The sequence below is a fragment of the Erinaceus europaeus genome, chromosome 9 (genome assembly GCF_950295315.1).
Source record: "Erinaceus europaeus chromosome 9, mEriEur2.1, whole genome shotgun sequence".
Classification (NCBI taxonomy): Eukaryota; Metazoa; Chordata; class Mammalia; order Eulipotyphla; family Erinaceidae; genus Erinaceus; species Erinaceus europaeus.
The window spans coordinates 66649096-66672829 of NC_080170.1; the positions used below are offsets into that span (position 1 = coordinate 66649096).

Below are 23734 nucleotides of genomic sequence, written 5' to 3' on the forward strand. Positions count from 1 at the left end.
GTTGGACATTACACGAGACACAAAATATGTTGCTGTTGTTGCTTTTTGTCATAATAAATATCCAGCAAAATATGTTTTCCACTGCTGTGAAAAAAAGCAAGTTAAAGTCAATGCCAATTTGCATCATCTCTAAAAACAATGTAGGGTCTCAGGGAGTTGGGCGGTAGCAGCAGTGGGTTAAACGCACATGGCGCAAAGTGCAAGGACTGGCTTAAGGATCCTGGTTCGAGGCCCCAGCTCCCAACCTGCAGGGGATTCACTTCACAGGTGGTGAAGCAGGTCTACAGGTGTCCATCTTTCTCTTCCCTTCTCTGTCTTCCCCTCCTCTCTCCATTTCTCTCCTATCCAACAACGACAACATCAAGAACAACAACAATACTAACTTCAATAAAACAACAAGGGCAACAAAAGGGAATAAATAAATAAATATTTTTTAAAAATACACTAGGGAGTCAGGCAGTAGTGCAGAGGGTTAAGCACAGATGGCGCAAAGTGCAAGGACCAGCATAAGGAACCTGGTTTGAGCCCTGGCTCCCCCCACCTGTAGGGGAGTCACTTTACAGGCAGTGAAGCAGGTCTGAGGTTGTCTTTCTCTCCCCGTCTTCCCTTCCTCTCTCCATTTCTCTCTGTCCTATGCAACAATGACGACAACAATAATAACTACAACAATAAAACAACAAGGGTAACAAAAGGGTAACAATGAATAAATAAATAAATAATCTTTTAAAAAAAGAGGTGTGGAGTTTAATCCTGGGCACTTCATATGCCAGTGTGATGCTCTGGTTCTCTCTCCTCTCTCATAAATAAATAATAAGTCTTTTAAATTAAGCTCTTATCAGTGTACTCCTAGAAAACAAAAACTAAGTTTAAGCGTCGGACTAGATTTATTGGAAGGGGGAAAGTGAAAGTACATGCTAAGAGGGAAATGAGGGTGAATTCCAAGGTGAGCTACCCATTCTGTTCACTTGGATGGCTTTGTTTTGTTTTGTTTTGCTTTACTTAAATATGAAAGTATGCTACATCAGCTGGATAACCATCTTACATTACCAACATCACTAAATAAATGCTGCATGGCTTCAGAGTCCTTCTATGGTTTGAGATCAAGATAGGTAAGGATGACTATTTTAAATACCTTGGGAGAGAGAGACAAGATCATAATAAACCTCACATGAAAACAGTGAGACAAAATCAGAAGACAATCAATATTGACCTAATGTGGCAGGTAAGAAAATCACACCAATAGGGAAATGAGCCTCAGGTCAAAAGTAAAAAATTACCTGGCAATTATTAACCACTATTGGTAATAACTTCTAGAGCCTTACCATTTCTACATGTCTATCCTGCCATTGATTTTGATAGAGGAGATAACAGAAGAGCAAAAGGAAACAGTCTTATCAAACTGCCCTTAACTGAGCAAATATTGGTGCAAATTACATAAAAGCAATGTGTCGAGGTTCATATGAAAAAAAGCAAACTACTGAGATCTTAAAAGAGTCACTTTGGGTTTTTTGTTGTTGTTTTGGTTTGCTTTGGTTTTGGGATTGTTTTGTTTTGTTTTTTGTGGAACCATGGGCTTTGAAATATCACCACATCAGGCCACATTTTTCATTCAGATAGAGAGACAAGGAGAATGAAATATGGGGAGACACCACAGTAATGAAGCTTGCCCCACTGCCATAACATCTCCCTTGTGATGTCAGGGCTCAAGGCTGTTAGAGCACCAGCTTGTATGACTGAGACCCTAGTGGCCACAAGTTCAATTCCAGGCTCAACCTTATGCCACAGGTGACTAGTGCTCTGTTCTCCCAGTCTCTTTTTCTCTCTAATCTCTCTGTCTAAATAAATAAATGACTACCAAAAAATTGGTCTCTCCCCACCTCCCTTTTTTGTCCTTATTTAAATCTAAATAACAAAAAAGTAAGTAACCTTGGGACCCAGAAAGTGGCAGAGCAGAGACAACTGTGGATTCTCAAGCATGAGGTCCTGAGTTCATTTCCCCTCATCCATGTCCCAGACTGGCGCTCCAATTCTGTCTCTTATAAATAAATGAATCTTGGGCAGAGGTAGACAGCATAATGCTTATGCAAAGAGACTCTCATGCCTAAGGCTCTGAAGTCCCAGGTTCAATCCCCTGCACCACCATAAGCCAGAGCTGAGCAGTGCTCTAGTTTATAAATAAATTAATAAATACATAAATCTTATTTTTTAAATGTTTTACTAGTGCCAGGCAGTGGCGCACCTGGTTAAGCATACACATTACAGTGCATTTAGGGCCCAGGTTCAAGTCCCTGGTCCCCACCTGCAGGGGGAAAGCTTCACAAGTGATGAAGCAATGGGTACAGGTGTCTCTCTGTTTCCCTCCCTCTCTGTCTCCCTTCACCTCTCAATTTCTTTCTGTCTCTACCCAATAATAAAGATATATATTTTTTAAAAATTTTAATGTTTTCCTTAAGTAGCCTTGTAATTCTTTCCCCCTCTAAGAGCAGGGGCCACATGTACGCTCAGTGTCACTATTCTTGGATTAACAATAATAGTTCTATATGCTTCATGTGCACTAGTGAAAAAAATGAAAATTGTGGTCCAGGAGGTGGTGCAGTGGATAAAGTATTAGACTCTCAAGCATGAGGTCCTGAGTTCGATCCCCAGAAGCACATGTACCAGAGTGATGTCTGGTTCTTTCTCTCTCTTTCTTCCTATCTTTCTCATAAAAAAAAAAAAAATTTTAATCTTAAAAAAAAAAAAAAATGAAAATCCATCCAAGATATTTTTATGGACCCAAAATACTACCATAACTAGATTTTCCATAAACTTCTAATCACTTAAACGCCGAAAGGAAGGAGACATTTATATGCCAGAGCTCTCTGCACTAGTGATATGTAATGCAAAAAGGAAGTGAGAAAGTCTGACTCACAAACTTTCCCCAAATACCACACCATGTCCCTAATGCAAAAACCCATTTGCAAAAAGAGTTAAGTGACTCTTGCAAGATCACTCAACTCTGGGGCCCAAGAGACTCAGAATACAAATCTCCTCACCCCAAGACCAGTGCAACCTCTATTGTCCTTCAGTGAGCAACAACAAAATGGCTAATTTCTCACTTAATGCTAAAGTCATTTATTATCTACTTGTTTGTTTATTTATTTATTTTTACCAGTGCACTGCTAAACTCCAGCTTCTGGTGGTGGTGGGAATTGAATCTGGGGCCTTAGGTGCCTCAGACACTAAAGTCTTTCTGCATAATCTTTCTGCTATCTTCTCAATCTAACTCTAAAGTTATTTATGTTTTTAAATCATTTTATTTTACTTAGATTTATGTATTTGTGACAGAGAGAAGTTGAGAGGAATTGGGGAATGGCTAAAGGAGGGATAGAGAAAGAGAGACAGCCACAGCACTGCTTCACTGCTCATGGTCTTTGTATGTAGTAATGTGCATATCCTACTGGGTCCACCACCACCTGGCCCTTTTTTTTTTTCTCTTTTTTACCAGAATACTACTCAACTCTGACTTTTCCCCCCTTAATTTATTCATTTAACTATACCTCTGCTCAGTTCTGACTTATGATGGTACTGAGAGTTGAACCTGGGAAATCAGAGCCTCAAACATGAAAGTCATTCACATCACCATCATGCTATCACCCCAGTTCAGTGCTACAGTTATTTAAACTTAAGTAGGTAACCTACATCTGTCATTCCCAAGCCTTCTTGCAATGATTAGGACAAAAACCTAAGATCATATTATGCAGTAATTCTCTTACTTACATAAGGTTCATTTACTGTGTCCAAATGCAGGTCATCAGCATCTGGGAAATAGCCAAGTTCAGCAAACAGGGTAGAATCTTGAACAAAAGAAAACAGAGATTACCAGTTGGTCCAGTGTTTTGACAAATGGATAAGCAGGGTGTCCCCTGATCAGCTTTACAGGTTCTGTGATTATAAATTCCACCAGTTCAAAGTTGACCTCTAATTTATGTATGGGTTTCCATACAATTTCTGACTAAATCCTTACACTGAGGGTTAAGTCATATTGGACTAATTGGTAGTAACTTTCTAGAATATTCTTAATACATGTACTGTTGAAACTGAATAGGAGGAGCTACCCTTTTGTGTAACAAAGCTTTTAAGCTTTGCAACTTGTTCTTCACCATTAATGCTGATTCTGTTGTGACTTATGACTATCAAAATAATGGTTATGGGAGGGTCAAGATGTCAGTGGACTAACCTATCTTCTTTCAGCCCTACAGTAACAAAAACTACACATACATAGCAGTAACAAAAACTACACATACATAGGAATGGGCTTGACTCCCAGACAAGCTCCAACAAAGGCTGGGAGCCCAACTCCCAGGAGTCATTCCTAAGTTTGATTCTCCCAGTTGTTCAAGCCCCTGTGGAGCTGAAGGCATAGTAAACAGTATACTCATCTTTAGGAAATAATGCTCTGATATGTACATTACTTAAAACCTGAAAGTGTAGAGCCAGGAGTCTCCAAATGAAGTCATCTCCCCTCTTTCAAAATCAGAAAAGTTGGGGGTCGGGCGGTGGCGCAGTGAGTTAAGCGCATGTGGCACAAAGTTGCAAGGACCGGCGTGAGGATCCTGGTTCGAGTCCCCGGCTCCCCACCTTCAGGGGAGTCACTTCACAGGCGGTGAAGCAGGTCTGCAGGTGTCTTTCTCTCCCCCTCTGTCTTCCCCTCCTCTCTCCATTTCTCTCTGTCCTATCCAACAACGAACAACATCAGCAATGGCAATAATAATAACCACAATGAGGCTATAACAACAAGGGCAACAAAAGGGGGAGAAAATGGCCTCCAGGAGCGGTGGATTCATGGTGCAGGCACTGAGCCCAGCAATAACCCTGGAGGGAAAAAAAAAAAAAAATCAGAAAAGTTTTGATAGTTCATTCATTTCTAAATGGATGGCCTCCCCTCTCTGTCGATCTCAGGTTCCCTCTCATTTTTGTGACATCCTGAAGGCAGGGTCTCAAGCAAAAAACACTCCTCATGTCTCTGTCCCTGGAATGCCCATTATAATTGAACCTGAAAGTTGTCCTTCGCTGACCTGCTCCTCCAGCTCCAGAAGAATCAGAGGAAACCAGAAGGGAGGAGGTCTCCCCTGAGTCCTCCCAACAGTCACTGCTTCACCTATTATTAAATTTTTTAATATTTTCCTTTTTGTTGCCCTTGTTTTATTGCTGCAGTTATTAATGTTGTTATTGATGTCATCAATGTTGGATAGGAGAAAGAGAAATGGAGAGAGGAGAGGAAGATAGAGAGGGGGAGAAAAAGACAAACCTGCTTCACCGCCTATAAAGTGACTCCCCTGCAGGTGGGGAGCCGGGGGCTCGAACTGGGATCCTTACACCAGTCCTTGCGCTTTGCACCAACTATGCTTAACCTGTTGCAGTACTTACTGCCTGACTCCTTGCTTCATCTATTTTATAGTCAACCTACCAGCAAATTCTGCCAGCTCTGTCTTCAAATATCTCTCAGTGAGCTGGCTTCTAACCTCCCCTACAGCCCAGCTTTCCTTCCATCCCTCTCTAACACAGACATGTCATTCTTGGAGGTAGCCTAGGGCAAGAGTGATGGGGTCTGGTGTGTCATCCTCTGTGATAACGCACCTGGGATACAGAGAGTGGGATGGGGGTGTGAGGGAAGAGGTGAAGAGGCAGCTTGAGTGGTTAGGAGAGCAAAGACATTGCACAAGCACACAAATCCACTGAGCCAAAGACAAAATCCATCTGAAATCACTGGGATAATCACTGGGATCACAATTCTCACTGTTTTAGGACTTACATACAAGGAGAAGAACAAGACAGAGTCCTGAGATGTTGGTCAGGAATTGGGACGTCTTAATACAATTCACTTTTTTAAATAACCACACACAAGCTAAAGATATTTGTATCTATCTGAGTATATGTGTGAAGTACATGTATTTCCTAGCATGGGGTACTGAAAAGTCCTAAAAGCAATGACATCCCAGGTACAGTGAGAACATCATGCCTAGACCTCTGATACCAAGTGGAAGTGCCACTAATGGGCTGACTAAAGATGTGGTGGGTTCTAGGGCTGGTGGAGGGAAAGTATGAGACAGTCCTAGAATATTGTGTGCTAGGAAATAAGAAGCTTTTCAGAAAAGGGTGGGAACATGTTAAGGACAGAGATGATATAAAAGAGGCCCCCATGGTCAAATCTCAATACTAGCACAAAATGAGAATACTAGATTATAACCCAGGTGAGCCATCTTGTTGGTGCTATACGTGTATATGTGCATACATGTATGCACACATAAATATTAAAAACGTTTTTAAATAAAATATAAATAAAAATTTATTTATGAGAGAGAAAAATAGCTAGGGATTAAACTATTAAACTTGGGACCACATGATTACAGGTTTTACACTTTGTTCACCATACCACCTCCCAGGCCACATCATATGTATACTTTTAAAGAAGGTGGAGGATGGACATCTAATCTTTGACAAAGGGGCCCAGACTATTATATGGGGGAAGCAGAGTCTCTTCAACAAATGGTGTTGGAAACAATGGGCTGAAACATGCAGAAGAATGAAACTGAATCACTGTATTTCACCAAATACAAAAGTAAATTCCAAGTGGATCAAGGACTTGGATGTTAGACCAGAAACTATCAGATACTTAGAGGAAAATATTGGAAGAACTTTTTTCCGCATAAATTTTAAAGACATTTTCAATGAAATGAATCCAATTACAAGGAAGACTAAGGCAAGTATAAACCTATGGGACTACATCAAATTAAAAAGCTTCTTCACAGCAAAAGAAACCACTACCCAAATCAAGAGACCCCTCACAGAATGGGAGAAGATCTTTACATGCCATACATCAGATAAGAGTTTAATAACCAACATATATAAAGAGCTTGCCAGACTCAACAACAAGACAACAAATAACCCCATCCAAAAATGGGGGGAGGACTTGGACAGAATATTCACCACAGAAGAGATCCAAAAGGCCGAGAAACACATGAAAAAATGCTCCAAGTCTCTGATTGTCAGAGAAATGCAAATAAAGACAACAATGAGATATCACTTCACTCCTGTGAGAATGTCACACATCAGAAAAGGTAACAGCAGCAAATGCTGGAGAGGGTGTGGGGTCAAAGGAACCCTCCTGCACTGCTGGTGGGAATGTCAATTGGTCCAACCTCTGTGGAGAACAGTTTGGAGAACTCTCAGAAGGCTAGAAATGGACCTACCCTATGACCCTGCAATTCCCCTCCTGGGGATATATCCTAAGGAACCCAAAACAGCCATCCAAAAAGATCTGTGTACACATATGTTCTTGGCAGCACAATTTGTAATAGCCAAAACCTGGAAGCAACCCAGGTGTCCAACAACAGATGAGTGGCTGAGCAAGTTGTGGTATATATACACAATGGAATACTACTCAGCTGTAAAAAATGGTGACTTCACCGTTTTCAGCCGATCTTGGATGGACCTTGAAAAAATCATGTTGAGTGAAATAAGTCAGAAACAGAAGGATGAATACGGGATGATCTCACTCTCAGGCCGAAGTTGAAAAACAAGATTAGAAAAGAAAACACAAGTCGAACCTGAAATGGAATTGGAGTATTACACCAAAGTAAAAGACTCTGGGGTGGGTGGGTGGGTGGGTGGGGAGAATACAGGTCCATGAAAAATGATGAATGAAATAGTGGGGGTTGTATTGTTAAATGGGAATCTGGGGAATGTTATGCATGTAAAAAAAAAAAAAAAAAGAAGTAGAAACGCAAAGCAGAAATTGACTGAGTTTGGAGTATGGCACCAAAGTAAGAAAGCAGAAGTACACTAGAGTTTGCAGTGAGTACCTCCCTAATACTTCCTCTCCACTTTTCCAAGCTTTGGGTCCATGATTGCTCAACAATTTGTTTGGCTTTGTATGTTAACTCTCTTTTCAGTCACCAGGTTCCAGGTGTCATCAGGATGCCGGCCAGACTTCCCTGGATTGAAGACCCCACCAATGTGTCCTGGAGCTCAGCTTCCCCAGAGACCCACCCTACTAGGGAAAGAGAGAGGCAGACTGGGAGTATGGACCGAGCAGTCAACGCCCATGTTCAGCGGGGAAGCAATTACAGAAGCCAGACCTTCTGCCTTCTGCAACCCACAATGACCCTGGGTCCATGCTCCCAGAGGGATAGAGGATGGGAAAGCTATCGGGGGAGGGGGTGGGATATGGAGATTGGGCGGTGGGAATTGTGTGGGGTTGTACCCCTCCTACCCTATGGTTTTGTTAATTAATCCTTTCTTAAATAAAAAAGAAAAAAAAAAGAAGGTGGAGGAATGAGGAGACAGCACAATAATTATGTAAAAGACTTTCATACCTGAGTCTTTGAGGACTGAGGTCCAATCCCTAGCACCATCATAAGTCAGAGCTGAGCAGTGCTCTGATGTCGGTCTCTCTCTCTCTCTCTCTCTCTCTGTCTCATTAAGGTAAATAAAATAAAATAAAATAAAATAATCAGAAACTTGTCAAACAGACCTTTGGGAAAAGATGGACCTGTGATGCAGACCTGAGGGAGAAGGTATTGTTTAATAATTCTGATGCAGACCTCAGGGAGAAGGTATTGTTTAATAATTCTATCTGCAAGTTTTACACACCACCAGGCTCCAGTGACTCCTTCCCTATGACAGAACTCCTCCCAGGTGGACAAACTGCCTCATGATAGGACCCCTTCCAGACAAAAACTTCCTGAGAGGAAGGACCCTTTAGATCAGTCAGATGACAGAGTGACTACACCCCTTCTCCCCACTGGCCCACTACCCATTACAAGTCTTTAATCCCAGCCTCAGAGTAAGATGTCTTTTGCAATGTTAAGTCAGTCATATTCTCAAGCTGCTAGCACATAATTAAATTTGTTTTCTCATACCAACTCTTGTTTCTATTACTTGGGTTCCTGAGGAGTGAGCAATAGGACCTCTGATTCAGCAACAAAAGGATCGTCATTTGGCATTATAGCTGCCAGCTGCTACAGGCTGGAGATATCAAGAGAGTCAGGGCTAGTGTGTGAAGGTTTAACAGGAAACAGATCGACCTGTCAACGTCCATGTTCAGCAGGGAAGCAATTACAGAAGCCAGACCTTCCACCTTCTGCACCCCATAATGTTCCTTGGTCCATGCTCCCAGAGGGATAAAGAATAGGAAAACTATCAGGGGAGGGAATGGGATACGGAGTTCTGGTGGTGGGAATTGTGTGGAGTTGGACCCCTATTATCCTATGGTTTTTGTCAGTGTTTCATATATATATATATCAGTGTCACAGCCAATTACTCGCTCCCAAGTAGAGCCAAACACAAAAGGAGAAGTGGTGACTCAACACCACACACTCTAGTTCTCTCACCACAGGCAGCAAGCCTCACACACCATGATCATGAGCAAACAGCAGCTAGACCTCGGTTCTAAGGTATCTACTACACAAGAGAGCTATTAATGACCTAACCAATGTGTCCTAGAACCCCACCTCCCCAGAGCCCACTCTACTAGGGAAAGATAGAAAGATAGAAACAGGATGAGGGGCTGGGTGGTGGCACACCTGGTTGAGCACACATGTTACAGTGTGCAAGGACCCAGGTTCAAGCCCCTGGTCCCCACCTGTAGGGGGGAAGCTTCATGAGTGATGAAGCAGGGCTATAGGTGTCTCCCTGTCTCTCTCCCTCTCTATCTCCCTCTCCTCTCTTGATTTCTCACTTTCTCTATCAAATAAATAAAGACAACAAAAAAATTTTTTCAAAGAAAATACAGTGAAAAAAAAAAAAGATAGATAGATAGATAGAAACAGGTTGGGGTATGGATCAACCTGTCAATGCCCATGTCCAGCAGAGAAGTAATTACAGAAGCCAGACCTCCCACCTTCTGTACCCCATAGACATCTTTGGTCCATACTCCCAGAGGGATAACGAATAGGGAAACTTCTAATGGAAGTTAGAATATGGAACGCTGGTGGTGGGAACTATATGGAATTGTACCCCTATTACCCACAATCTTGTAAATCATTGTTAGATCACTAAAAAAAATTTTTTTTAAAGAAAGGGCTGGGTGTAAGCACACCTGGTTCAGTGCACATGGACCAGGGTTCAACCCCCAGTCCCCATCTGCAGGGGGAAAGCTTTGCACGTGGTGAAGCAGGGCTTCAGATGTCTTTCTGTCTCTCTCCCTCTCCATCACCCCCTCCTCTTAATCTCTGGCTGTCTCTACCCAATAAATAAATAAAGACAATTTAAAAAAATAAAAAATAATCATTAAAAAAAAAATAGAAAAAAAAGATTCACTCTTTCAGAAAAGGGTGGACCAGAACATCACTCAGCTCTGGAATATGCTGCTACCAGAGGTTTCAGGAGTGAAGTCCTATACTCTCCTGAAAAGCTATCACACTAGGCCCTTTATCATTTATTTTTTTATTTTTTTTATTTTTTGCCTCTAGGGTTATTGCTGGTGCTCGATGCCTTCACTACAAATCCACTTGTCCTGGAGGCCATTTTTTTCTCCCAATGTTGTTGTTGCTGCTGTTGTTATTGCATAGAACAGAGAGAAATCAAGAGAGGAAGGGAAGATAGGGAGGGGGAAAGAAAGATAGACACCTGAAGACCTGCTTCACCACTTATGAAGCGACCTCCCTGCAGGTGGGGGTAGCTAGGGGCTGGAACCGGGATCCTTGTGCCGGTCGCTATGCTTTGCACTATGTGCACTTAACCCTGTGCGCTACTTCCTGGCCCCCCAGGCCCTTTATTTTTATTGAGGAAATGTCTCAGTATTTATTTATTTATTCCCTTGTTGTGGTTATTATTGTTGTTATTGATTTCATCGTTGTTGAATAGGTCAGAGAAAAATGGAGAGAGGAGGGGAAGACAGAGGGGGAGAGATAAGACACCAGCAGACCTGCTTCATGGCTTGTGAAGCAACCATTGAGGAAATGTTTTACAAGTATATTGTTGTTAGTCCAGCAAGATAGCTCTCTTGGGACTCAGATTTGACTTTGGGCCACAAGGCGCTGAGGAAAATGTAGATACTATGGTTTCTCTCGCTGTGTCTCTTTCTATATCTGTCTCTTTCCATCTGAAAAAACTGGTCCAGAGAGGAGAAGCCCTAATAACACCTAAAACAAGACTGTTGTTGCCTGAGGGGTACAATTTTCTAACTTTCCCAAATAAGCACATGTTACCACCACCAATGTGCCATATCCCTCTAGCACAAGGAATTTGGTCCCCTCCTCTAATACCCACCCTTGGCCCTACAGACACTACAGTCTTGTATGGTTCCTATCACTGTTCCGTAGGCTTGACATTACTTCTAGTAAATAAATAAATAAATAAATAGGAGCTGGGAGATGGCTCATCTGGGAGAGCCCGCACTTAACATACACAAAGGCGCAGTTTTGAGTTCCAAGCCACCATCTGGACCACCCTGCACAGGGGAAGCTTCATAACTTGTGAAGCGGTACTGTGGTGTCTCTCCTCCTCTCTCCCTCTCCCTCTCACCTTTTATCCTCAATGTGAAGAAAAAGAAAAATAGTCTACTGGGGATAATAGAATCATGCAGGCACAAAGTCCCAAGGAAGTTATGGTGGCAAAAATAATTAATTAATTAATTAATTAAAAAATTGCAATCTGAGAGGTGTCACAGTGGATAAAGCTTTGGACTTCAAAGCATCAAGTCCTGTGTTCAGTAGTCTCCAGCATCACAAGTGCCAGAGGGCTGTTCTGTTTCTATCTTTCTCTCTATTAAATAAAATAAGCCTAAGAAAAACAAGCATTCCCCAAGTTCGAGTCTCAGGATTGTTATGTGCCAGAGTGATGCACTAGCTCTCGCGCTCTCTCTCTCTCCTTTCTCATGTTAACAAGTACATATATCTCTAGAAATATTAAATAAAAAAATAGGGCCAGGGGGTCGGGCGGTAGCACAGCGGGTTAAGCCCATAGCAAAGTGCAAGGATTGGCATAAGAATGCCGGTTCCGCGGGGAGTCAGGAGGTAGCGCGCGGGTTAAGCGCACGTGGCACAAAGCGCAAGGACGAGCGTAAGGATCCCGGTTCAAGCCCCCGGCTCCCCACCTGCAGGGAGTGGCTTCACAGGCAGTGAAGCAGGTCTGCAGGTATCTCTCTGTCTCTCTTCCTCTCTATCTCCCCCTTCTCTCTCAATTTCTCAATTTCTCTGTCTCTATCCAATAACAAACTAATTAATTAATTAATTAAGTTAAATAAAATTAAAAAAAGAATCCCGGCTCAAGCCTCTGGCACCCCAACCTGCAGGGGAGTCCCTTCACAGACGGTTGTCTGTCTTTCTCTCCCCCTCTCTATCTTCCCCTCCTTTCTCCATTTCTCTGTCCTATCCAACAATGAACGACATGAACAATAACAATAATAACCACAACAAGGCTACAAGGGCTACAAAAGGGGGGGGGGGGGAATGGTCTCCAGGAGCAGTGGATTCATGTTGCAGGCACTGAGCCCAGCAATAACCCTAGAGGCAAAAAACAATAGGACCAGTGAAATAACTCACTTGGAATGTGCACTATATTGCCATGTGTGTGACCCAGGTTCAAACCTGGCCCCCCAGCAAACACACTGAAGGAAACTTTGGTGCTGTAGGATCTTTCACTGTCTGCCTCTAAGATATTAATAATAATGATGCATGCATACATGAGGTGTGTATCCATAATCTCCTGGGTCCCATTAGCACTGCCACCATGATCATTCACTTGGATGGCTACAGAGACACCAAGGAAGCTACCTCTCACCCACCCCTCCTCACCCCCACTTTTCAACAGTGAGACTGCATGGTGCTGCACACATGTGGAGTCAGATGGCCCTGGTGGAAGAAGAAAAACTGAGGTGGTGGTTTGGGACTGTGGGTTCTGATATGAGTACATGCTTTTAAAAAGAAAAGCGGGGTGGTCCGGGAGGTGACATGCTGGGAAATTGTGCCAATGCAGTCACATCTGCCATGTTGTCCCCTCAGGCTACTGCTAGTTCCCTGGAGAGTTGGGACATTCTCAGAGTGCCTGTTCAGCCATGTTGTGCCCTCAGGACATTGTCTATATCCCTGAGATATCTGGAGTGCTCTGGTTACTCCTCCCCCCTCCCATTCTCATGAGAGTTATCATCCTATCCTGAAGTGCTATGGTTAATCCTCCCCCTTCCCATTCTCGAAAGCTATTTCTATTAAAAACCCTTTGTTTTCCGCACCTCGCACCTTGCTCTCTTGCCGGCGCTCCACTCTGGTGTTCAGAGGCAGGAAAGGTTACTGTGTGAGGCGGCCATTTTCGCTACCTCCACGTGGCCCAACCTGCTTCTCTAACACCCAACTCTGAGGTGCCAGCGCGAATAAAGATTTGTGTTTCCTCTTCGCTCCGGACCCTCTCTCTCTCTTCTCTGCGGCCCACGCACTACAACATCTGGCTCTACAACATCTGGCACCAACATCTGGCTCTACAACAGTGACACAGTGGCTAAGGCATTATACTCTCAGGCATGAGGTCCTGAGTTCAATCCCCGGCAGCACATGTACCAGAGTGATGTCTGGTTCTTTCTCTCTCTCTCCTATATTTCTCATTAATAAATAAATAAATAAAAATTTTTTTAAAAAAAAAGAAAACCAGGAGTTGGGCGGTATAGCACAGTGGGTTAAGCGCACATGGCACAAAGCGCAATGACCGGTTAGAATCCTGGTTGGAGCCCCAGCTCCCCACCTACAAAGGAGTCACTTCACAGGCGGTGAAGCAGGTCTGCAGGTGTCTCTCTTACTCTCTATCTCCCCCCTTCTCTCTCAATTTCTTTCTATCTCTATCCAATATCAAAAAAAAAAATTGAAAAAAAAAACCATTTCTATGTACATAGGAAGAGCTACAACGAGAAGTACTTCAGAGCTCCTTCAGCCACTGGTAAAAGGGGGGAAAGTTGGCCAATAGCAATGGGGAACAGCAACAGGCGGGGGGTGGGGGGGGGCCTCTTGCACTCAGCTAGAGCTGGGGAAGGCCAGGCAACCCAGTGGCCAGAAGTGGCCCCCCATCTGAAAGGGGGGATTGACTTCACCAGGGCTTAAAGACTGTTGAGCCCCCAAGAGCAGAGTTTTCACTGTTGGGCAGGTGGTGCAGAGAAAACCAGCCTCCATCACCAAGTTTCTATGAACAATGTCCTACAAGTATCCTCTACAACAGGAAGTGATGCAGATAAGATGGGAAGAGATGATACGCAGGTCCCTACATGGGAAAGTGGCGGCCAAGAACCACTTCCCTGTTCCTACAGCACTGACTACACTAACACAGGGCTGTCATAGTGGTTATGGACATTTTGGCTAGAAAAGAATTTGGGGGGGTGGGGAGACAGATTAGGCAAAACAACTTTTATGCCTGAGGCTCTGAAGTCCCAAATTTAATCCCCAGCACCACCAGAAGTGCTCTGGTAAATTAATTAATTAATTAACTTTTAAAAAAAGAATGATTTTCTGTAACTAGAGAAGAACACTATAAAACATTAGCCCATCAGGACCTAAGGAGAACTGGAGTGCTGATTTTTGCTAATCAACAAGATACATGACTAGAGTGGAGAGACAGCATAATGGTTATCCAAAAAGATTTTCATGCCTGAGGATCCAAAGTCCCAGGTTTAATCCCCATACCACCAGAAGCCAGAGCTAAATTGTGCTTTTATCTATCTATCTAAAGCATGTTCTCTCTCTTTCTCTCATTAAAATAAAATATATTTTAAAAGAATTCATGACAGAGTAATACAGTTCGTGACAGTAAGATAGTTCACCTGTATTGTGCACCTGCTTGTTATGCATGTGACCCAGGTTTGAGCCCTGTCACCTCTGCACTGAAGGAAGCTTTGTCTCCTTCTAACTAAAAAAGTCAGTCTAGGAGTGAAGCCCTGGTGGATAAAAAGGAAGGAAGAGAGGGAGGGAAGATGGGAGAAAGGAAAAGAGAAAGAAAGGCAAGCTATAGTGGAAAAAAGCTTCCAGCTTACTTTTTAAGGTTTGTTTGTTTGTTTGTTTTTAAGCAGGGAACTTCTCAGCTATAGCTTAAGGTAGCGCAGGGAACTGAACCTGGAATCTTGGGGCCTCAGGCATGAGTTTTGTATATAACTATGCCACCTCTCTGGTCCCATTTTATTTATTCATTTATTCATTTATTCATTTATTCATTTATTTATTTATTTATTTATTTATTTTTACCAGAGCACTGCTCAGCTCTGATTTATGGTGGTACAGGAGATTGAACCTGTGACTTTGGAGCCTCAGGCCTAAGAGTCTATTTGCATAATCATTATGCTATTTATTCCCCTCCCCCCACCCTTATTTTATTTATTTAGTGGGCCATATAGTGAGAGATCTTGCAGGGGTAGATAGTGTAGTGGTTGTGCAAAGAGACTCTCATGCCTGCGATTCCAGAAGGCCCAGGGTCAATCCCCCGAATCACCATAAACCAGAGCTGGGCAGTGCTCTAGTTTTTTTTGTTTTTTTTTTAAAGGATTTTCTAGATAGTGAGAGATCTGGAGGCCAAAGCAGCACTGACACATGTGTCACTGGGGACTGAACTCAGGCCCTCACACTTGGAAGTTCAAAGCTCTACCACCATACCAACTCCGGGCCAATCTCTTACCTTTTTTAATTCACTCCCATTAAAGATCATCAGCGGCTGACAGAGGAGACAGGAAGTAGACCTGACTTTCAGATCTGAGTCCCCAAAGACTGCAGGTTCAAGCACCACATGCCAGAGCTCTCTCGTGAGCTCATAAACAGCATCAGTGAAATAGCTCACTTGGATATAGTGCACTGCTTTGCCCTGTGCATGACTCAGGTGTGAGCCCAACCCCGACAGCTTTAGTGCTATGGTCTCTTTCACTTTCTCTCTGGATCTCTTCCTTCTGTCTCTATCTTGATATATATATATATATATATATATATATATATATATATATATATATATATTAAATAGGGAAGGACAAAATAGCTCACCTAAGACGATAGCTGCATTGCCACAGGCATGACCCAGTCTTAAGTATGTCTCATGGGAGTACTATAGCACTGGAGGAAGCTTCTTTTTTTAATGCTTATTTCTTTTTGTATTATATTTATTTATTTATTGAATAGAGACAGCCAGAAATTAAGAGAAAAGGGGGAGATAGAGAGGGAAAGAGAGAAACACCTGCAGCGCTGCTTCACCACTCACAAAGCTTTTCCCCCTGCAGGTGGGGACTAGGGGCCTGAACCTGGGTCCTTGCACATTACAACATGTGCACTCAACCAGGTGTGCCACCACGCAGCCCCTTGGAGGAAGTTTCAATGCTTTGATGTCTCCCCTTCCCTGTCTATCTGGAAACAAAGTCCAGATCTGTAAAAACTGGATAATGGCAAAAATAAGTAAAATCTATTTTTAATATTTATTTTATTTATTTATTCTCTTTTGTTGCCCTTGTTTTATTGTTGTAGTTATTATTGTTATCGCCGCTGTTGGATAGGGCAGAGAGAAATGGAGAGGAAGGGAAGACAGATCACCATGGCTGATGGGATGGTGCTAAGTATCTAGTCCTTAAACTCAAGAAGTAAGGAGTAAGAATTGGGCCAGGGAGGCAGCCCAGCAGTACCATGCCTGCAGAAGGGCCTGGGCTCACTTCCTGCCACTGATGAAGCAAAAAAGGAAGTGGTGGTGGTTCTGGTTACCCATAAAGCCTCAAAAGAACTTTCTGTCCACTCTTACAGCTGTCACCAGCCCAGAACTTTCGAGTTCCCCCAAGGGTAGGAAGCCCTGGGACAAGCCTAGTTTGCTCAGCAGGCTTGTCCACCTGACTTCCACTATTTCCACCTATGCATGCCTACTTTATTTTTTTTTTATTTGGTTTTGGTTACCAGGCTTATGTTAGGGTTCAGTACCTACATGACTCCTGGTGATCTTTTTTTTTTTTTCTCTACATCAGATTGATGGACTGATTTTTACCAGAATACTGCTCAGCTCTAATTTATGGGAATGCTGGGGATTGAACCTAGGACCTTGTAGCCTTAGGCAACAAAGTCTTTTTGCATAGCCATTATGCTATCTCCCCAGCCCATTTTTCTTTGCTCTAGATAGAGGCAGAGAGACAGATAGAGGAGACAGGTGTTCAGGAATTGGCACAATGGATGAAACACTGAATTCTCAGGCATGAGGTACCAAGTTCAATCCCTGGCAGCACCTATGCCAGAGTGATGCGCTGGTCCTCTTTCTCTCTCTTGCCCTATTTCTCTCATCAGTAAATACAACCTGTGAATGAGAGCGATACAGAGAGAAAAGGAAACTACAGCAGAACTCCACTGCTCGTGAAGTCTCCCCACCCCAGGTGTCCCCATGCAGTGTCCTCGCACACAGTAATGTGTGCACTCTACCAGGTGAGTTGCCGACCACCCCTGCATTGGCTTACTTCTGACAAGCTGAACATGAGCTCACCACAGCTGTGTCTCTCACCTCCAGGAGCCAACCGCCAGAGACAAGACTCTCAGGGTGGGAATGGTTATGGGGATTGTACCCAGAGTGTAGGCTGTGAGGTGGGGAGGTGGCAACACAAAGGGCACTGGAGGCAGGGTCTGGGCAGAACTGTGCAGGACATGCTTTGAACCAAATAAGCTGCAGAGTAGAAAAAAAGCAGCCAGGCTCAATTGGCTCAGTTTACAAGGACCCTGAAAAGTAAGAGTGGGAGCCAGGAGCCAGATTACCCAGCAAGTGAATGCACTCCCATGCCGAGCACAAGCTCCAGCACCAGGCAAGAGCACTCTCAGCAGTGATCTCTCCTCTCCCTACCTCCACCCTCTAAAATGACAAAAAAATTGAGCCCAAGGAGGCCACACAGCAGTGAGACCACACGTGTGCCAGGCCTCATTGCTGCATTAAAAAAACTAAGAGCCAGCCAAAATAGCTCCTGTGGATAGTGTGCTGCTTTGCCATGTGCGTAACCTAGGTTCAAACCCAGACCCCAACCACACTGACAGAAGCTTTAGTCTCTCTCACTCTCTCTCTCTAAAAAGAAAAATTAAAAAACAAATAAATAAAATTAAAAGAAAACAAGAGACGGTCAACTGGTAGAGCATCAGACCTTGCATGCCTAAGATTCTGTCTCATATGAAGTTCTTGCAGATGTAACAAATAAAATGAATGAAAGAAAAAAAGGGAGGTTCAGCGGGGAAGCAATTACAGAAGCCAGACCTTCCACCTTCTGCAACCCACAACCACCCTGGGTCCATGCTCCCAGAGGGCTAGAGAATGGGAAAGCTATCAGGGGAGGGGAGGGGATATGGAGATTGGGTGGTGGGAATTGTGTGGAGTTGTACCCCTCCTACCCTATGGTTTTGTTAATGTATCCTTTATATAATAAAAAATAAATTAAAGAAAAAAAAGGGAGGGAGGAAGGGAAGTAGGAAAGGAGGACAGACAACTGGAAAGATGGCTCAACTGGTAAGAGTGTTGGGGTTGCCTATCTGCTATACCAATACGTGAGTGGCCCAAAAGGTAGTATAGTAAATAAAGCGTTGTACTTTTTTTTAATTTTTATTTATTTTCCCTTTTGTTGCCCTTGCTGTTTTTTCATTGCTATAGTAGTTATTATTATTGTTGTTGTTGTTGTTGATGTCATTGTTGGATAGGACAAAGAGAAATGGAGAGAGGCGGGGAAGAAAGAGAGGAGGAGAGAAAAATAGACACCTGCAGACCTGCAGAAGAAAGAGAGGAAGGAGAGGAGGAAGAGAAGAAAGAAAGAGAGGAAGAGAAGGAAGAGAGGAGGAGAGAAAGATAGACACCTGCAGACCTGCTTCACCGCCTGTGAAGTGACTCCCCTGCAGGTGGGGAGCCGGGGGCTGGAACAGGGACCCTTATGCCGGTCCTTGCGCTTTGCCCGACTCCCAGAATTGTACTCTTAATCATGAGATCCTAATTTGATCCCAGGCTTTGCATGTGCCAGAGTGAGGTTCTGGTTCTCACTCTTTCTCTCTTTCTCTATCAGTAAGCAAAATAATAATTACCAGTATGTGAAAACAACCAGGATGATCTTCCACTGATGGATGGATAAACAGTGTCACGCCAAAACACCTATGTGGTGAACTTCTGAACTTCAAATTTGAACCCCAGTACAGAATATGCCAGAGTGCTGTTCTGGCCTATATCGCTGTATCTCATGAAATAAGTCTTTTTTTTTATTATTTCTTTATTGGGTAATTAATGTTTTACATTTGACAGTAAATACAATAGTTTGTATATGCATAATATTTCCCAGTTTTCCATATAACAATACAACCTCCACTAGGTCCTCTGTCATCCTGTCTTTTTTATTTTTTTTATATTTATTTATTCCCTTTTGTAGCCATTGTTTATTTTTATTTTTGTGCCACATGTGCTTAATCCACTGCACTACTGCCCGACTTATCTTTATGTTTAACTCATTGTGCCAGCCTCCAGAAATAACATGGTCTTCAGGTGGTAAGTGAGGGGGAGCCACTCATCTGTATAGAAGAGGAAGAGACCCCCTATCTCTAACCTCACTCCCTCTTACTCCTCTCACCCCTTTGCCTCCTGAAGACACAGCAAAAAAAACAGCCACCTGTAAGCCAGGAAGAGAGTTCCTGCCAGAGCCCAACCAAGTTGGCACCTGACCTTGAGCTTCCAGCCTCCAGACCAGTGAGGAAATGCATGTCTTCTGTGGAGGCTGCCCAGAATATATACTGTGAGATACTGTGATTGCATCCTGAGAGTATGATATGCTGCTGTGCATCCAGACAGATGCCAATTTAATGAGGCTTTGGGGCTGGGGAGACAGCATAATGGCTATACAAAATTACTTTCATGCCTAAATCTCTGAGGTCCCAGGTTTAACCCCTAGCACCACCATAACCCAGAGCTAGGCAGTGCTCAGGCAGCTCCCTATATCTGTCTCTCTCTCATATTTAAAAAAAAAAAAAAAAAAAAAAACACTGCCTTTCAGCAACAAAACTGTAGATGCTACTATGATTCCATCCTGAACTCCCTGGGCAGACCTCACCAATGTGTCCCAGAAGCTCACTTCTTCAGAGCCCTACCTCACTAGGAAAAGGCAGAAATAGGCTGGTGTATGGATCAACCTGCCAACCACCCATATCCAGCAGAGAGGCAATTAAAGAAGCCAGAATTCTCACCTTCTACACCCTGAAAAGAATTTTGGTCCATTCTCCCAGAAGGGGAGAAATGTTAGGGGAATATAACTAGAGGGCTCTGAATCCCAATTTCATCAGGATCCTGAGAGAGAAGAGGAAAAAAAGGAAGGACATTCAGAATTAGTAATAGGTGTAGGTGTGACTTAGAAAGTAAGAGAAGGCTGTGGTCCGGGAGGTGGCACAGTGGATAAAGCATTGACTCAAATAAGAGGCCTTGAGTTCAATCCCAGAATGATGTCTGATTCTTTCTCTCCCTCTTCCTTTCTCATTAATAAATAAACATTAAAAAAAGAAAAAGAGGGAGTCGGCGGTAGCACAGCGGGTTAAGCGCAGGTGGCGCTAAGTACAAGGACCAGTGTAAGGATCCTGGTTCGAGCCCCCGGCTCCCCACCTGTAGGGGAATCGCTTCACAAGCGGTGAAACAGGACTGCAGGTGTCTGTCTTTCTCTCCCCTTCTTTGTCTTCCCCTCCTCTCTCCATTTCTCTCTGTCCTATCCAACAACAACGAGATCAACAACAACTACAACAATAAAACAACAAGGGCAACAAAAGGGAATAAATAAATAAATAAATATTTAAAAAAAAAGAAAAGAAAAATTTGTAAAAAAAAAATAATAAAATAATAAAATAAAATAAAATAAAAAAAGAAAAAGAAAAGAAAGGAAGAGAAGGCAGGACCATAGAGTTAATGGGGATGGATATATATATAATAGTCAAACCATATCTGTAACCTTAAGAGAACTACTGCAGTTTCCAATAGAGAATGGAGACACAGAACTCTAGTGGTGGGAATAGTGTGTAATTATACCTCTCTTACCTTATAATTTTGTAAAACAATAAAAATCACTAATTAAAAATAAATAAATAAAAATCACTAAAAGAAACTAATAACAATAACAAAATAGTTCTATACTTACTGTATGATAGCAACTCTTTAATTGTCTAGAACAGACAAAAATAGACACACAGTGAAAAGACCAGCAATTGCCTTGGGGTTGGGGGAAGGGAGGGACAGAGAAGTGGAGTAGTAGGGGATTTTTAGGGCAGTGAAACTACTCTAGGACATGCTCAAGGTCATAAATGGCATCAGGCATTTGTCAAAAGCCATAAGAATTTACAAGAGGGAGTGAATTATAATGTAAATTACAGGATTCAGTTAACTATAATGTATCACTTCTGGTTTAGGATTTTAATAAATGTTCCACACTGCTTAAAGATGTTGCCAGTGTGGGAGTAGGAGGGCTTAGAGCTCTAAATCTCTGTTAAAATAAAGCTTATTGAATATTAGAAATATGTGACACTCAAATTTCAGTGTGCATCACTGGGATGCAGTCAAGTTCAAATACATGCCCAGCCGTCTGAGGCTGCTTTTGCACTACAAGAGCAAAGTTAAATAGTTAAGTATAGACCACAGTGCCTAAAATATTTACCCTCTGGGCTTTTACCAACTCTTGCTCTAAATTTACTACGAAAGTCCAAGGGAAAAGGCACATCCCATCATAGGCCATTATGAGCTAAGTACTTTATTTAAATAAAAAATAAGGAACCTGAGTCCGGGTGGTGGTGCACCTGGTTGAGTGCACGTGTTACAGTGATCAAGGACACAGGTTCAAGCCGCTGGTCCCACCTGCAGGGGGATAGCTTCAGGAGTAGTGAAGTAGGGCAGCAGGTAACTGTCTTTCTCCCTATCACCCTCTTCCCTCTCAATTTATGGCTGTCTCTATCCAATAAATTAAAATAATAATGGTCCAGGCAGAATGGATAAAGCATTAGACTCTAAAGCTTGAGGTCCTGAGTTCAATCCCTGGCAGCACATGTGCCAGAGTGATATCTGGTTCTTTCTCTCTCTGTTCCTATCTTTCTCATTAACAAATAAATAAGGGAGTCGGGCAGTAGCACAAGAGGCGCAAAGTGCAAGGATGGGGGTAAGGATCCCGGTTCCAGCCCCCAACTCCCCACCTGCAGAGGAGTAGCTTCACAGGCGGTAAAGCAGGTCTGCAGGTGTCTATCTTTCTCTCTCCCTCTCTGTCTTCCCCTCCTCTCTCCATTTCTCTCTGTCCTATCCAACAAAGATGAACACAATAATTACTACAACGATAAAACAAGAGCAACTAAATAAATACTAAAACAAAAAGGCCAACAAAAGGGAAAAATAAATATCAAAAAAAATTAAAACAAGTTTAAATAAAACCTTTTAAAAATAAATAAATATAATAAAAAAAATTAAAAAAAAAAAGATCGGCAGAGGGTAGATAGCATAATGGTTTTGCAAACAAACTCTCATGCCTGAGGCTCCAAAGTCCCAAGTTCACTCCCCAGCACCACCATAAGCCAGAGCTGAACAGTGCTCTAGTATAAATAAATAAATAAATAAATAAATAAATAAATAAATAAAGGATCCTCTGGAGTCCTGCGGTAGCGCTGTGGGTTAAGCGCAGGTGGCGCAAAGCACAAGGATTCCGGTTCGAGCCCCCCACCCCCACCCCACCCCCCCGCTCCCCACCTGCAGGGGAGTCGCTTTACAAGTGAAGCAGGTCTGCAGGTGTCTATCTTTCTCTTCCCCTCCCTCTCCATTTCTATCTGTTCTAGTCAACGATGACAGCAATAACAACAACAATAAAAAAAAGAAAAGAAGAGAAGAGAAAGAAAAAAATCCACAAGGGAAAGGGTGGGGTAGATAGCATAATGGTTATTAAAAAAAAAAAGAAAAGAAAAGAGGGGGTTGGGCGGTAGCGCAGCGGGTCAAGCGCAGGTAGCGCATAACGCTAGGACCTGCGTAATGATCCCAGTTTGAACCAAGCCCCCCCATTTCTCTCTGTCCTATCCAACAACGATGACATCAACAACAATAATAACAACAATAAGGGAGTCGGGCTGTAGTGCAGCGGGTTAAGCGCAGGTGGCGCAAAGCACAAGGACCGGCATAAGGATCCCGGTTCGAACCCCGGCTCCCCACCTGCAGGAGAGTCGCTTCACAGGCGGTGAAGCAGGTCTGCAGGTGTCTATCTTTCTCTCCTCCTCTCTGTCTTCCCCTCCTCTCTCCATTCCTCTCTGTCCTATCCAACAACGACAACAACAATAATAACTACAACAATAAAAAAAAAAGGGCAACAAAAGGGAATAAATAAATAAAATTTTTTTAATTAATAATAATAATAACAACAACAATAAACCAACAAGGGCAACAAAAGGGAAAATAAATAATAAAACTTTAAAAAAAGGAAAGAAAAGAAAAGAGAAAGAGACTCTAATGCCTGAGGCTCAGAGGTCCCAGGTTCAGCACCACCATAAACCAGAAATGGTAAATGGTAGCAGTGCTCTAGTAAAAAAAATAAAATAAAATAAAATAAAGACACTTCCAAAGGAGGAAATGGGGTATGGAGCTCTAGTGGTGGGAATTGTATGGAATTGTGTAGTTGGGCAGTAGCACAGCGGGTTAAGCACAAGTGGCTTGAAGCGCAAGGACCTGGTAAGGATCCTGGTTCGAGCCTCGGCTCCCCACCTGCAGAAGCATCGCTTCATAGGCGATGAAGCAGGTCTACAGGTGTCTATCTTTC

At 42.9% G+C, this 23734-nt stretch overlaps 1 protein-coding gene across 4 annotated transcripts in view; it reads right to left on the reverse strand.

Moving 5' to 3' along the window:
* Positions 1-23734, reverse strand: part of ATF6 (activating transcription factor 6) — a 113777-nt gene that overhangs the window by 87520 nt on the left and 2523 nt on the right. For all 4 annotated transcript variants that reach the window (XM_060198099.1, XM_060198101.1, XM_060198098.1 and 1 more), the window contains exon 2: positions 3760-3836. In XM_060198099.1, the coding sequence (XP_060054082.1) occupies positions 3760-3836 (77 nt within the window). The remainder of the gene's footprint in view (positions 1-3759; positions 3837-23734) is intronic.